This window comes from Amblyomma mixtum, chromosome 5 (assembly GCF_055824585.1).
Source record: "Amblyomma mixtum isolate Tamu chromosome 5, ASM5582458v1, whole genome shotgun sequence".
NCBI classification, from domain to species: domain Eukaryota; kingdom Metazoa; phylum Arthropoda; class Arachnida; order Ixodida; family Ixodidae; genus Amblyomma; species Amblyomma mixtum.
Window position 1 is genome coordinate 161402793 of NC_143016.1, and position 14635 is coordinate 161417427.

At 46.6% G+C, this 14635-nt stretch overlaps 1 protein-coding gene across 1 annotated transcript in view; it reads right to left on the reverse strand.

Moving 5' to 3' along the window:
• eIF2Bepsilon (eukaryotic translation initiation factor 2B subunit epsilon) overlaps positions 1-14635 on the reverse strand; it is a 52810-nt gene that overhangs the window by 5080 nt on the left and 33095 nt on the right. Inside the window, exons 12-14 of the mRNA XM_089546254.1 lie at positions 5683-5773; positions 3715-3946; positions 81-236 (exon numbers count right to left, since the gene is read on the reverse strand). Of these exons, the coding sequence (XP_089402380.1) occupies positions 81-236; positions 3715-3946; positions 5683-5773 (479 nt within the window). The remainder of the gene's footprint in view (positions 1-80; positions 237-3714; positions 3947-5682; positions 5774-14635) is intronic.

Sequence of the window (14635 nt, forward strand, 5' to 3'; positions counted from 1 at the left end):
AGGTTCCTGCCATGTAGCACAAATGCTGCTGAACCCATGACAGTTCCCAGCCAGCCAGTGTGGATGACAGAGGTGCCTACCGCCTTCCGAGCCAGTCCCGCCGGTCCAGGCGTGCTGGGGTCGTGCTCCCGGAACCACCCAGTGATGGCCTCTTCAGACAGCAGCTCTCGGTCGTACATCCAGTTGAGGATGCTCCCGACAGCAGCCGAGTACTGCTCATGCAGGGCCACAAACTCCTGCAGCAGATGCATCAGTCAGTGGGGGTGGGCACTGAACAGTGCCCCACCAATTACTTGAGCACTGTCTGGAATCTGCTGGCATCCTGAAGTGTGCAGTGCACGAATGACAAAGACTAGAACATGGCAAAAGGTCTCTGGGTGCAGCATGCTCAAATGTAACAAGTAATACCGTGCCTCCAAAAAGCAGCAACAAGCGGGCATCATGCAGCAAAGTAACTTGCTTTGCCTGATATGTGGCTCTTTTGTGCGCTAAAGAAGGGGATGCAAGAATGGAAACCAACTCAACTGCCCTTTGGAGAGGTAATATTTGCCACCAAACCCATCTGAGCTAGTCATACAGTTGTAAAGAGAAGCTACGCGCCATTCTCTAACCCTAATAGGCGGGGTCAGCTGGCCGCACTACCCAGCGTTGGCACGTAAATGCCAGCCACGCTGCCGTCTTGTCGTGGCCACAGTGGCGTAAGTTAGTGGCTGAGATTTCCTTTTCATGTCCTCCATTGCAGGATATGTCTATAGCTGCAAAGGTAAGAGGTAGAGGTGCATTGGCGCTCAACGACAGTGGTCGTATCTTCGATGCTGCTTTTATGGCGAGCCTAATGCATGCGTACGCTAACTGCTTGTGGCAAGCAGTTAGCGAATATATTCAGCATCACTGTGAAGCCTCAAGACATCAAGTCATTGCCGAATACTTCTCCTTCGCATATCTCGGCAACTGTGCGCCATGGAACACCGGCTATGCATGCCCGCGTGTTGTGCTGCTGATACCAGTTGAATGTCTCACCATTAAATTTCCGCACAAGTGCGAAAACCGAACACAGTGGCAAAGTTCATCGAGAGTTCTGACAAAACGGTTTGATGCTCGATGAAATTAAATTCTGTGGCACCGTCGTAACCCGGTTTTTTACTCACACCTGAGCAAACTAAGCGAAAGGGAGTGAGGGGAAAGTGACCGCCTTTTACGCTTCAGTTAGGTATCCAGCACTGAAGTGCGCGCTTTGAAAGCACTTCGAGATGGCACCAGAGCTAAAAGTGATATGTAAGAGCATCACTTTAAAACACTTTGCGAAGCAGCTACAACGTTTGTTTTCATTTGATTGCCAAACCAGCGATAAGACACAATGTCAAAAAAAGGTCTTGGGGTAATAAGGCACACCTTTTTTAATATACAGTTTGAGATGGCTGCTAGTCGAACTCCTAATTACGGCAGTCAGGTAATATTGTTGGCGTAATGCATGCTGCATCCTTTTTCGCTTGGTACTTGGTTAAAAGGGCAAGTGCAGACAGCCTTACACTGCAGGCTTCAAACTTCAAGTGGCAAAATACGCTGAGGAACACGGTAAACGGGAGGCAGGGCGCAAGTTTGACGTCAACGAAAAGTGGGAAACAGTGCAAGTTCCCAAAACTTGAAGAGGACCTCTTTGAGTACGTTCACACTACTAGGAGCAATGGCTTCGCGGTGTCTACGGAAATGATCCGCATGAAAGCAATCGCTATCGCTCAGCATGTGAACATTCAACCTGCAGGCTTCAACGCTAGTTGAGGGCGGCTTCAACGCTTTATCAAACGGCACCAACTCTCAATCCGCCATCAAACAATGTTGTGCCAAAAGCTGCCAGCCGAATACGAGGACCAAGTAATGAAGTTTCATCACTTTGTAAACGCACTTTGGAGGGAGCATGAGTATGACCTCTCATAGATGGGCAACGCTGATCAGACCCCTGTCTGGTTCGATGCCCCTGAAAATTGCACGGTGGAAGCCAAAGGGGTAAAAAGTGTCTCCGTGTGCACTAATGGTGCTGAACGGCAAAGGTGCACAGTAATGCTTTGCATCATCGCTAATGGAAGGAAGCTTCCACCCTACGTTATCTTTAAGAGAAAGACTCGGCCAAGAGAGAAGTTCCGCCACGGTATGGTAGTCCGGGTTGAAAAAAGAAGGTTGGATGTCCGATGAATTGTTCATAGACTGGCTGAGAACAGTGTGGCAGATCTGACCAGGAGGCCTCCTACGCCGCACAGCCCTTGTGCTCGACAGCTTTAGAGGGCACCTAACAGACCTGAGTGAAGACTCAGCTGGCAGACTGCCGAACGGACTTGGCCGTAATTCCTGGTGGCCTGACAAGCGTGCTGCAGCTGCTAGATGTTTGCGTTAATTGGCCATTCAAAACGGAATTTCGGCAGTGCTACACCGAGCGGATGGCCGCGGGCAACCACGGAACAACTCCGACAAAGCAGCTCAAGCGGGCGTCCCTCCAGCAAGTCTGTGCTTGGATTCCACACACATGGCATTCGTTGTCAGCGGACATCATCTCAAAGAGTTTTAGTCATAAGGCTGTCAAATGCCGTGGACAGCACAGAGGATGACCAGCTTTAGAAGCATGCCAATGAGGTGAGCTAGTCCGACAGCGGTGAGAGTGCTAATGAGCTGGTCTTGTCCGATGGCAATTAGCATGAAAGCAGTGATGAATGGTGAAATAAAAGGTTCATATCTGTTGCCAGCTTTTTAATTATCTGGCACAGTAGTCGCAGGGGCACCACAGAGAGTTAATGTGCAGCTATAGGCCTGATTCGTGTATAACCTGCACCTGAGAAAATTTGATGAAAAAAAAAGGGCAGCTTATACACAAGTATATACGGTACTATTAATTATTTGCTAGTCTGTACACCGGGTGTGAACTGTAGTCCAGAAATTACAGCATGTGTTAACTGTTCTAATCAGATCTATGGACTTTTCCTTCAAGCTGACAAAATGAATTGACCTGTGTAGCAGAAGGAGGCATGCTGCCAGGCACGCTTAACTTTCGTCGAAGGTGCACCAATCGAGACGTGGTGTCACCAGAAAAAATTCAGGGGGGCACTTTGTTGACCTAAAGTGTGGTGAGCCGAAAGCCTTAAGCTCGGTGTTGCTGCTTGTGTCCCTGATGCCTTGCTAAGACGTTAAGCTTCGCCTCTAGGAGTGGAACGCGACAGCATCTTGCAACACTGCCAGGGAGTCCACAGAACGCCATTGCCCATTCGGCTCTACACCTTGCTGGACGGTAAATTGGTTTTTGAGGAAGGAAAATGTATCTGGCTTGCATATCTCAGTGGACAACTGAACCTTAATAGGAAGGGAGGAATATGGAGTGAACGAAGACAGTATTCACTAGATGCGCCTTTGTTCATTCCAAACCATCCAGCTGGCATGGCGGAGTGGTTAGTGTGCTCCCTCTCACACTCTGGAGACCCTGGTTCGATTCCCCAACTCCACCAATTTCCTACTCGGTTTTATTTATGTATTTACTTGAAGCATCACTCTACCATCCCTTTAATTGGTTGCATGGTTACTAGCCGCAGTACAATTGGCCCCGTTTGAAATTGGCGCACTGTGACGTCACGACCGTTTCGCCCAACTGAAAAGCGTGACATTTCTTTCGACAACTCCTGCTTACAACGATGAGGCCTTAAAGGCTTCCGCCTTAAAAAACAGTGCCCTCACCTCGATCCCCAGGAGGCAGTCGGCCATGGATTCGGTGTCGCGGACATAGTTGTGCAGCAGCGCGCGAAACTGGGCCAGGCACTTGCGCAGCTTGGTGCTGTACTCTGCGGCACTGGGCTGCGGCGCTGCCTCCCCACTGCCCCCGCTGGTGGTGCTCAGCAGCAGCGGCATCTCGAGCACCACCCGAGTCACCACTGCTATCACTCCACGCATGGCAATGTTGTAGGCGTACCTGCACAGCCCATGACATCATCATCATCATCAGCCTGGCTACGCCCATCGCAGGGCAAAGGCCTCTCCCATGTCTCTCCCATTAACCCTGTCCATTGCCAGTTGCGGCCACCTTATTCCTGCAAATTTGTTAATCTCATCTGCCCACCTAACTTCCTGCCGTCCCCTGCTACGCTTGCCTTCTCTTGGAATCCACTCCGTTACCCTGAAGGACCAGCGGTTATCTTGCCTTCGCACTACACGCCCTGCCAAGCCCACTTCTTCCTCTTGATTTCGACTAGGATGCCATTAACCTGTTTGATCTCTGACCCACTCTGCCCTCATCTTGTCTCTTAACGTTACACCTATCATTTTTCTTTCCATAGCTCACTGCGTTGTCCTTAACTTAAAGGGACACTGAGGAGAAATTGAAGTTGACTTGCATCGACAGAATACCAGCTCCTGATTACAAAAACGCCATTCATACTGACAACAAAGCTCTTGTAACGTAGAAAAGAGCAAGAACCAAAATACAGGTATCGCCGCCACAGGCCAAACTAGCAAGTACAAGCTTCATGACGTCATAGGACAAAACAGTGTTGCTAGAACCAATAGTTCTAGCAACACTAGGACACCAGAATCCACGAATTACTGAGGCGCAGCAAATGCATGCGCAAATCTCCTTGACGTCGCCAGATGGCGCCACATACCCGACAGCTACGCGCGCTCCTGCAGCGCCGGGACCAATCAGCGCCTGCATGCTCACAGCGGTATGCGGGCTCCTGGTATTCCGCTAACGGTAGCAAGGTACACGGTATGCTAAAGGTGTCTATTTGCGAGAACTTCATTGACGACTTCAAGAAAGGGATCCATTGTAACGCTGGCAAAACGCCGGTGCAAACGTAAACGAAGCGATGGCCCCAATAGCCGATAGATGCTTTCAGCGTGCGGCCGGCAGTAGCTTTCTTTTCGGCTGCTGCTGGGCCGCACTGCTAGCCGCCAGAAATCACGGAGTCTGCGTTACGTCCTGTGCACGTCATGTTTCACGTCACTTAGTCCTGTGCCGTCATAGGAGAATCCCAAGTTTGAATCAGAGCGGCGGGAAAAACTTTTTCAACTTCGAATCCAAATTTCTTAGAAATAAAGGCATCTTTCGCTGCCAGCCAAGTGGCAACAAAGCCATGAAATGCCGAACTATCGGATTTTGCTATAAAAAAAATATTAATAGAGCTCTCCTTAGTGTCCCTTTAAGCTGAACCCTCTTTGTTAGCCTCCACGTTTCTGCCCCATTGGTGAGTACCGGTAAGATACAGCTGTTGTATACTTTTCTCTTGAGGGATATTGGTAAACTGCCATTCATGATCTGAGAGAACCTGCCAATTGTGCTCGAACTGTTCTTAATCCTCTAGTCATTTCGTTCTCGTGACTTGAATCTGTGGTCACTACCTGCCCTACGCAGATTTATTCCCTTCCCACCTCCAGCACCTCGCTACCAATTGTAAACTGCTGTTCTTTTCCGAGACTGTTTAACATTACTTAGGTTTTCTGCATATTAATTTTTAGACTCACAGTACTGCTCTGCATGTCTAATTCATTGCTTTTTAACCTATATGCGAGTAAATACAGTACCTGCTGTCCCGTTTTATTCCTTTCTCTCATTTAATCACAAAGCCCTTCCAGCTTAAGCCAAAGTTACGGTTTGCAATATGCACCAATAAATAAATAAATAAATAAACAAATACACGCGAGTGCACTTGCCTTGAAGAGTTGATTTCGAGGATGAGATTGTCGCACTTGACGTTCTCCTCGACCCCCCGCTGTAGACTCTCCACCACCTCATTATAGAAAACTGCACAGAAAACCAGATTTCACATTCATCGCTCAGCACGGCCTTCTTCATTAAACTTTTAAGAGCAGCAGACAGTACTCTGCTACCTCTCCTTGAAACACTCCACGCATTTTAGAGCTCATACTCTATTGAATTCAATATTATGTTTACTCGCATAACAAATAAGTTTTTCTTCCCAAAAACTCCCTGAAAATTTGTGGGGGGGGGGGCGCAGTCGTCATGTGGGGATAAAATATTCAGAAAAACTGTACTTTTCGAGATTCAAGGTAGGGTGTGCGTTTGTTATGCAAGCGCGTCATGCAAGTAAATGCGGTAAACAGGCTGAAATAAAGTGAACTGGAAAGCACCAGTTTAGTGCTCGTGCCTCCGGCACAGGCAATATTATGCCGCCGAGAGCTCGTATTTATCAGCTGTCAAAAACGCTAAGCAACACTTTTATCACGACGACTTGTCGAGAATCCTAAAAAGTAACACAAAAAAGTTCTGGCAAATTATAAACCCTAGTAATACGCATTCAGTTACCCTGAATAAAGATTCAGGAGAGCCATTAAGCGATACTGAATGTGCTAATATCTTTTCAGTTGCTTTTTCCTCTGTCTTCACAAGCGAGCCTGATGCGCCCTTACCTATTCTGCCTACAACCATTCCGCACACCATGCCTGTAACCAATGTTTCTGCTAATAGAATAATGTCCTTAATAGATAAAATTAAACTTTCATCTGCAGCAGGCATTGATGAAATAAATTCTAAACTTTTAAAGAACACAAAGTGCATTTCTGCAGAATATTTATTGTTACTGTTTGCTCAGTCACTCTCCACAGGCACCATACCTGATGATTGGAAGAAGGGAAAGGTCGTTCAGTCTACAAATCCGGTAACAAACATTCACCATTAAATTATCGTCCTATCTCGCTCACCATTAATCCCTCGAAATCTGTTTGTATGTCTACCACTAGGAAAAAAACTACCTTAGAATTTCCTTACCATATTCGTGATAGTGTGCTCGGAAGGGTAGATGAACACAAATATTTGGGACTAATATTTACTAGCGACTTTAGATGGAATAGGCACGTAGAGGAAACATGCAATAAGGCTAATAAAGTGCTGTGGAGTCTGAGGCGCAACTTACATAGTACAACTCCTGAAATTAAAAACTTGGCTTATAGAACACTGGTCAGACCTATAATCGAATACGCTAAAATTGTCTGGGATCCTCACACGCAAAAAAACTGTAACAAACTAGAAAGGATTCAGAGGTTAGCCTCTCGATTCATATTTAATAAATATCGCCGAGTTCACTCCCCCTCAGAGCTGTGTCACCTTGCAGACCTTCCCAAGTTAGAATTAAGGACCAAATTCGACAGGCTCAAGTTTCTATTCCTTATTATCAGTAACGCAATTAAATTCAATAGGACCGATTATTTCGACATTCGTTCTAATGAATCATCTAGACATCGCCATAGCATGTATATTCCGCCTCCAGTAACTCGTAACGATGCATTTAAATATAGTTTCTTCCCCAGAGCAATAAAAGAATGGAACATGCTTCCCGATTCCGTAGTTCAATCTTCTTCGCTCAGTGCATTTTTGGTTAATTTAGACTCTTTTATTTATTCCGGGAGCGCGGTGTGCTAACATGACTGAGTTAAGTCCGTGTATTGTGTTTCGTGTCTTTATATAGTGTTTTACTGTGTAGATGCTCTTGAGTGTGCGTGATTATGTTTTTTGTTGCTCTCTTCTACAATGTAATAGGGCACTGTGTATACTTCTTTCGTCCTCTTTAATGACTTGTTACGTGTACAATGCGCTTGATGACAGATTTGTTGGTATTTTTGCTGTCTTTTTTTTTCCTACCACTCCTGTAATGACCCTTCAAAGGGTTAACAGTATCAATAAACAAACAAAACAAACAAAGTGTACCGTGTAAAATCATGGAGCATATCATCTACTCTGAAATCGTGCAGTTCCTGGATGGTAACAAATTCTTTCATCCTGCACAACATGGATTTCGCAAAAACTATTCCTGTAACACACAATTAGCACTCTTTCTTCACGAACTGCATGTGAACCTCGACTTGAATATCCAGACTGACGCAATTTTTTTACACTTTGCTAAAGCATTCGACAAAGTTTCCCATCGACGTTTGATGCTGAAACTTTCGCAGCTGAACTTGCATCCTAACATCTTAAAATGGACTGAAGCATTTCTAACGTGTCGCTTTCAGTCAGTTGCTGTTAACAACCAGTCATCTCCTTCTGCCCCCGTAACCTCAGGCGTACCTCAGGGCTCGGTCCTAGGTCCTCTTTTCTTCTTAATATACATAAATGACTTGCCAGAACATCTATCATGCAATATTCGTTTATTTGCCGACGACTGCGTTATCTACCACTGAATAACTAACACTTCCGACCAAAAAGCCCATCAGGATGATCTTAACCGCATTGAAAAATGGTGTGATGATTGGCTAATGACACTTAACCCTAACAAATGCAAGCTTATTTCGTTTCACCACAGACTTAATCCGTTGTCCTTTTCCTATAGAATTTATGACAATCCAATAGAGCACATTCATTCATATAAATACTTAGGTATCACTGTGTGTCATGATTTAACTTGGCGGGAACATGTTACTAATGTTATTTCATCTGCAAACAGAACCGTTAGATATCTGAAGCGCCATTTACGTCACGCAACAAAAGAGGTCAAATTACTCGCTTACACATCATTGGTAAGACCCCAACTAGAATACGCATCCCCCATTTGGAGCCCCCATCAAGCATATCTAATCGATGCACTTGAAGCCGTGCAAAATCGCGCCGCCCGTTTCATTCACTCCCAATATACATACGAAGTCAGTGTGTCATCCCTGAAATCACTGTCCAACTCACGAAGTCTTTCTTGCTGTCGTCGCGTCGCAACCCTATCTCTTTTTCATAAATTTTATTACAGCTCACTCGGCCATGAACCATACATCTGCGCACCTCCGCCGCGCATATCACATCGCACTGGTCACCCCCTTCAAGTTGCTCGTCCACGTGCCCGTACCATAACCTTTTCCACCTCCTTCTTTCCATGAGCCGCGTCAGACTGGAACGGCCTCTCCCACTCCGCTGCTGCTATCACCTGCCCGTCACTCTTCAACGCCAGCATTCAACTTGATATGTCATCGTGAAAAAATGTACCAATTTTTGATTAACCCACCCGTTATGTAATACCCCGAAAGGGGCCTTTAAGGTAAATAAATGAAATGAAATGAAAAAAAAAAACCAGTTTTGCACAAATCTTCAGCATGCCCGCAACATCGCTCTTCCGGGTACTGGAAACAGTGCACACTAAAGGTACACCCGGCCAAATCTTTAACTGGCTCGAGTGTTGCATCGCTAAATGCACCTCGTAAAAAGGTTCTTTCCGGGTACACCACTGGCATATTCATGCTGTAATTCGACGCGTGAGATGGCATTTCACGGTTACTTTTTCTTCATATAATGTTTGAGTGGAGTACTTGCTTGTTTAGATCAAAGTCATCAGAAATATTCATCGTCTGCCACTACGAAGAGCCGAAACAAGCGGAATACGCAGCAGTGGTTCTAGTGGCGCATATGCGCTTCCTCTGGGTAAACGACTTGTCCGCAATGAAAGGAGTGGTAGTTTACCCAGAGGAGGAGGCCATATGGGCCAGAATCATTGCTGCGTATTCCGCTTGTTTCGTGTCTCCGTAGGTGCAGAGGATGAATATTTCTGATAACTTTGATCCCTACACGCAAGTACTCCACTCAAACATTATACGAACAAAAAGGAATCACGAAATGCCACCTCATGTGTCAAATTACAGCATGAATATGCCAGCCGTGTAGCCGAAAAGAGCCTTTTTACAAGGTGCATTTAGCAATGCAACACCCGAGCCAGTTAAAGATTTGGCCGGGTGTACATGGTGGTAGTAGGTCTTGCCCACACGAGGGGTGCTTCACTCAAATTTGACACAGGGACAGCATTCCATGGTGAATCTAGCTTCACGTGGCATTTCTTTGCAGTTCTTTCCTGCATAAAATAGCGACTTTAAGAGGTTCATCACTACTCAAAGCAAAGGGTCCCATGTTCAGAAAAGGATGGCGAACTGCCCACTAGAAGAAGGCGTCATGAAAGCAACGGATATTCTGCACAAAAGGCCCTCCACTTCTTAAGCCACAAAGTCCAACACGACTAGACTACAACTGCAACAGGTGGCAGAGCATTTCATTCATTTCTGGACTAAATAGGCACGTGCTGGGGGGAAGACATCAGTTGAGAAAATCGAAATCCATCTTCCAGCTCCCAGGCAGAAATTGAGTAGTGCAGAATCGTGAGCAGTTTACACTCGCCATCTAAAGTTTTAATTTACCTCTAACAGCTTCAGGCGCATTCATTTTTGGTTTCCTACTTGAAAATGAATATGGCTGTAGGAAGTAGAAGAAGAAACAAAAAATTCATGACAGTAATGGCACAAGCCTTTTGTTGCCCATTTCTGTTTCTTCTTCTGTGTCATTGTTTAGTTCGCAAAACCATATCTCACTCAAGTTACACACTAATCAGCCAGCCAAAATAGGTTTACCTGATCTCCCACTTTCGCTGGCGTGCAACTGGTGTGGTTTTATCGGGTTTAACATCCCAAGCGGCTCAGACTACGAAGGAAGCTGTAGTGGAGGGCTCTGGAAATTCTGACTACCTACACTGCACAATACACGGGCCTCTGGCATTGAATTAAGATCAAACCCATCTCTTTTGGGTCAGCAGCCGAGTACTACAGTAGAACCCCGCTACAGTAAACTCAGTTATAGTAAAAACGCGGATATAGTAAAGTGAAGCTGCGTGTCCCAATGCACCGTCCATAGACGACTGTAAATTTTTTTTTTTTCGGTTATAGTAATGATTTTTTCTTCTTTCGAACAAACGGTTATAGTAAAGAGCGTCTGGCCGTGGCATCGTGATGACGTCGCGGCACACGCGAAGTCTAAGATCGCGAGGCAAATAAGAAATACGATAGAACGGCGCTCTTTAAAGTGGCTTCACCACCAAGCTCGAAAGCCATGCGGCGAAGCCAACTTATTGAAGACCTTGAGGCCGTGAGGCAAAGCGCGCGGCACGCACGGAAAAAGTAAACGTGCCGGTCACCGAGAAAGGAAAGCCAGTAAAAGGGCAGTGAGGAGTAGAAACGGGAAGGACGCGCGTTCGTAGCACGGCAGCGCGAGACACGGGGAAGTGGCGACAAGCAGAGGCACAGTGTGGGTGCTGCCATGCTTGATGGTGTCACGTGCGTTTCTTAAAGGGACACTGAGGAGAAATTGAAGTTGACTTGCATCGACAGAATACCAGCTCCTGATTACAAAAACGCCATTCATACTGACAACAAAGCTCCTGTAACATAGAAAAGAGCAAGAACCAAAATACAGGTATCGCCGCCACAGGCCAAACTCGCAAGTACAAGCTTCATGGCGTCATATGACAAAACAGTGTTGCTAGAACCAATAGTTCTAGCAACACTAGGACACGAGAAGCCACGAATCACTGAGGCGCAGCAAATGCATGCGCAAATCTCCTTGACGTCGCCAGATGGCGCCACGTACCCGATAGCTACGCGCGCTCCTGCAGCGCCGGGACCAATCAGCGCTTGCTCTCAGCGGTATGGGGGCTCCCGGTATTCCGCTAACGGTAACAAGGTACACGGTATGCTAAAGGCGTCTATTTGCGAGAACTTCGTTGACGACTTCGAGAACGGGATCCATTGTAACGCTGGCAAAACGCCGGTGCAAATGTAAACGAAGCGACGGCCGCAATAGCCGATAGATGCCTTCAACGTGCGGCCGGCGGTAGCTTTCTTTTCGGCTGCTGCTGGGCCGCACTGCTGGCCGCCAGAAATCACAGAGTCTGCGTTACGTCATGTGAATGTCATGTTTCACGTCACTTAGTTCTGTGTCGTCATAGCAGAATCCCAAGTTTGAATCAGAGCGGCGGGAAAAACTATTTCAACTTCGAATCCAAATTTCTTAGAAATAAATGCATCTTTCGCTGCCGGCCAAGTGGCAACAAAGCCATGAAATGCCGAACTATCGGATTTTGCTATAAAAAAAATATTAATAGAGCTCTCCTCAGTGTCCCTTTAAATATTGCTTCATAAATGACACTGAGGCCACGGAATGCGACGCCGTGATCATAAAAAGCTTTGGTTTTCACATGGAATCAATTTAACTTTATATTAATAGCTGTGTCGTATTCGCGTAAATGCGGTACATCCACAAGACGTAAACGAAGTCGGAAACGTGATAACATGTGATAACCTAAAATAAATTATTATCAAACAGGAGCAGGCTGTAAGGTATTTCTGAGTGTTTCTTCAATAAACCGACACTTTGTGCTTAGTAAGCAGCCAGAGAGAGCATAGTCAGAACCATGCCATCACCAACAATTGGTACAGTAAAGACCCTGATATAGTAAAAAATTTTTACTGGTCCGCGCTGCTTTCCTATAGAGGGGTCCTATAGTATAACCACTGAGTCACTGCGGCAACCTCTGACATGCAACTACCATACCTCCAAATTTTATTGTGAAAGCAGCTCTACTGTCGCCCATACCCCCTCCAGAAACACTACCCACCAGCCACCTACCCCCCGCCACTCTCGATCCATGCCCACCAACCTTCAACCTCTAGGAGTGCTGTCATCCACCCGTGCAACTCTACCCTCTAGGAGCACCACCCACATATGCCCTCCACATGGCCTACACCCCCTACAAGCCCATGCAGCAGTGGAATGAAAAGAATGACAGCAAAATGAGATTCCAAGTGCAAAAGTTAGCTGCCTCCACATGAAGCACTCTCTTCACCCACTTTGCTCACCCTCCAGAAAAATTCTGTCACGTGTCTGAAGCCTCGGCTTAGATTAAAAGCGTCAAAGTAATCATCGAGGGTAAATGACTGTTTTCACAGAATTGTCTCAACAGGTGTCTGATCGTCCTGTAATTTTCTTCAGCAGTACTTTCAAAGCAGTCACTACAAGACTGAGTACAGCCACACCTTGTTACACAGAAATGGTCAAAAATCGTTACATTGTTCGATACAGCCGAAATTCGCGATACAATATTTAGTCAAAAAATGCTAGCAAGAGTGGTGGAATTTAGTCAGTGAGGAGGCGGTAGCTCAGGCAACCCTCACCTCACCAGGGAATAGTTAAAACACATTTTCGAAGTTTCAGCGTCATTTCGAAGCCACACACGGTGATTCCGGAAGCTGCGAAAAACAGCACGCCAAATACGTTGGCCCAGACAGCACCTCCAGCACGCAGATCAAACACTAACTAGGGTGGCTGTGCAGCAGTGCCACATGGAAAGGAGTACACAAAAAGTGAAGGCTACCGCCGTGTTCACTACCTCCGTGACAGCCACCTTGGGTTTTCAGGTGGCACTGCAGGACAGATACTGCAAGGCTGCAACCGCCTATGCAATAGCTTCCGAGGCATTGCCATCGGGCCACCTTGGGTCCACCTTGGAGCCACCTTGTCATCGGGACAGAGAGGCGCGAACATTTGCCGACCGCCTGGTTACCAACCATCCATGCCACTATGTCCTACATGATGCTGTTGGCGCATGCGAGATGAAGGCGCGAACGCTTGATGCATCATCACTAGCCACTTGCGTAGTGCAGCAAAGACTACCATCCGCTACTGGCGTGCACACCATTTGACGTTGAAGAGAGCGATGTATCTGTTTTATGTCCAACTTCCTTCGGTGCGAGCAAGAGTTGCACGTGTTTGTCAAAAATATTTTGGAGGAGCCAAGAATTCTCTACATCCGTGTTTGACATATTGGTGTACTCTGGTCAGTGAGCTAGCTCCCCACTGAGCTCCGCCGCCGCGGTGGCTCACTGGTTATGATGCTCGGCTGCTGACCCAAAAGAGGCAGGTTCGATCCCGGCCGCGGTGGTTGAATTTCGATGGAGGAGAAATTCTGGAGGCCCGTGTACTGTGCGATGTCAGTGCACGTTAACCCTTTGAAGGTTTTTGCCGTATATGTACGGCGGCGGTTTTCTGTCCCACAAGGTCTTTGCCGTACGGGTACAGTTTCGATCTTCCGTTTGAAATTTTGCGCCAAAAGAACAATGCGTGCTCACTGGGGGGTGCTGCCACCTCTTAGGACTTACAAGAAGTGTTTGAATTTTGTGCTGCCTTCTTACGGAGATAAGGAGAACTTATGCCTAGCTTTAGCGCGGCGTCACAGACTGCGGCAACACCCCTTTTGTAGTTTTGGTTTCGCCGCGTGATCGCAACGGAGTCGCGCGAGATTTGAGTTTTCTTTCTGTCAGCACTATCTTGCAGGGGTTGCCGAAGTTGATTCCTCTTTTTTTTTTGGCGCTGCTCTTAGCTTGCTTATCACCGTTGCTCGCGAGGTATTCTCGCCCTCTGTGGCAACGCGCCAACGCGGTTTCGATTCCGCCGCGGGATCGCAACGGAGTCGCGCGAAACGTGTTTTCTCTTTGTGGGCACTGTTTTGCAGAGGCGGCGAAAGTTGATTTCTATCTTTATTGGTGCTGCTCTTAGCTTGCTTATCACCGCTGCTATTCTATTCTATTGAACATTTTCCAGTTGTGAGTGATGCTGTCACCAAAGTACTGTTCCTAATTTTTTTTTACTATTTATTCTCGATTATATACATTTTGTACATTCAAGATACGCAATAAAGTAATTTGACCACCTGGGAAAGTTTTCTTCAAAATAATTCGACCCTCAAAGGGTTAAAGAACCCCAGGTGGTCGAAATTTCCAGAGCCCTCCACTACGGCGTCCCTCATAGCCTCAGTTGCTTTGGGACGTTAAACCCCATAAACCAAACCAAACC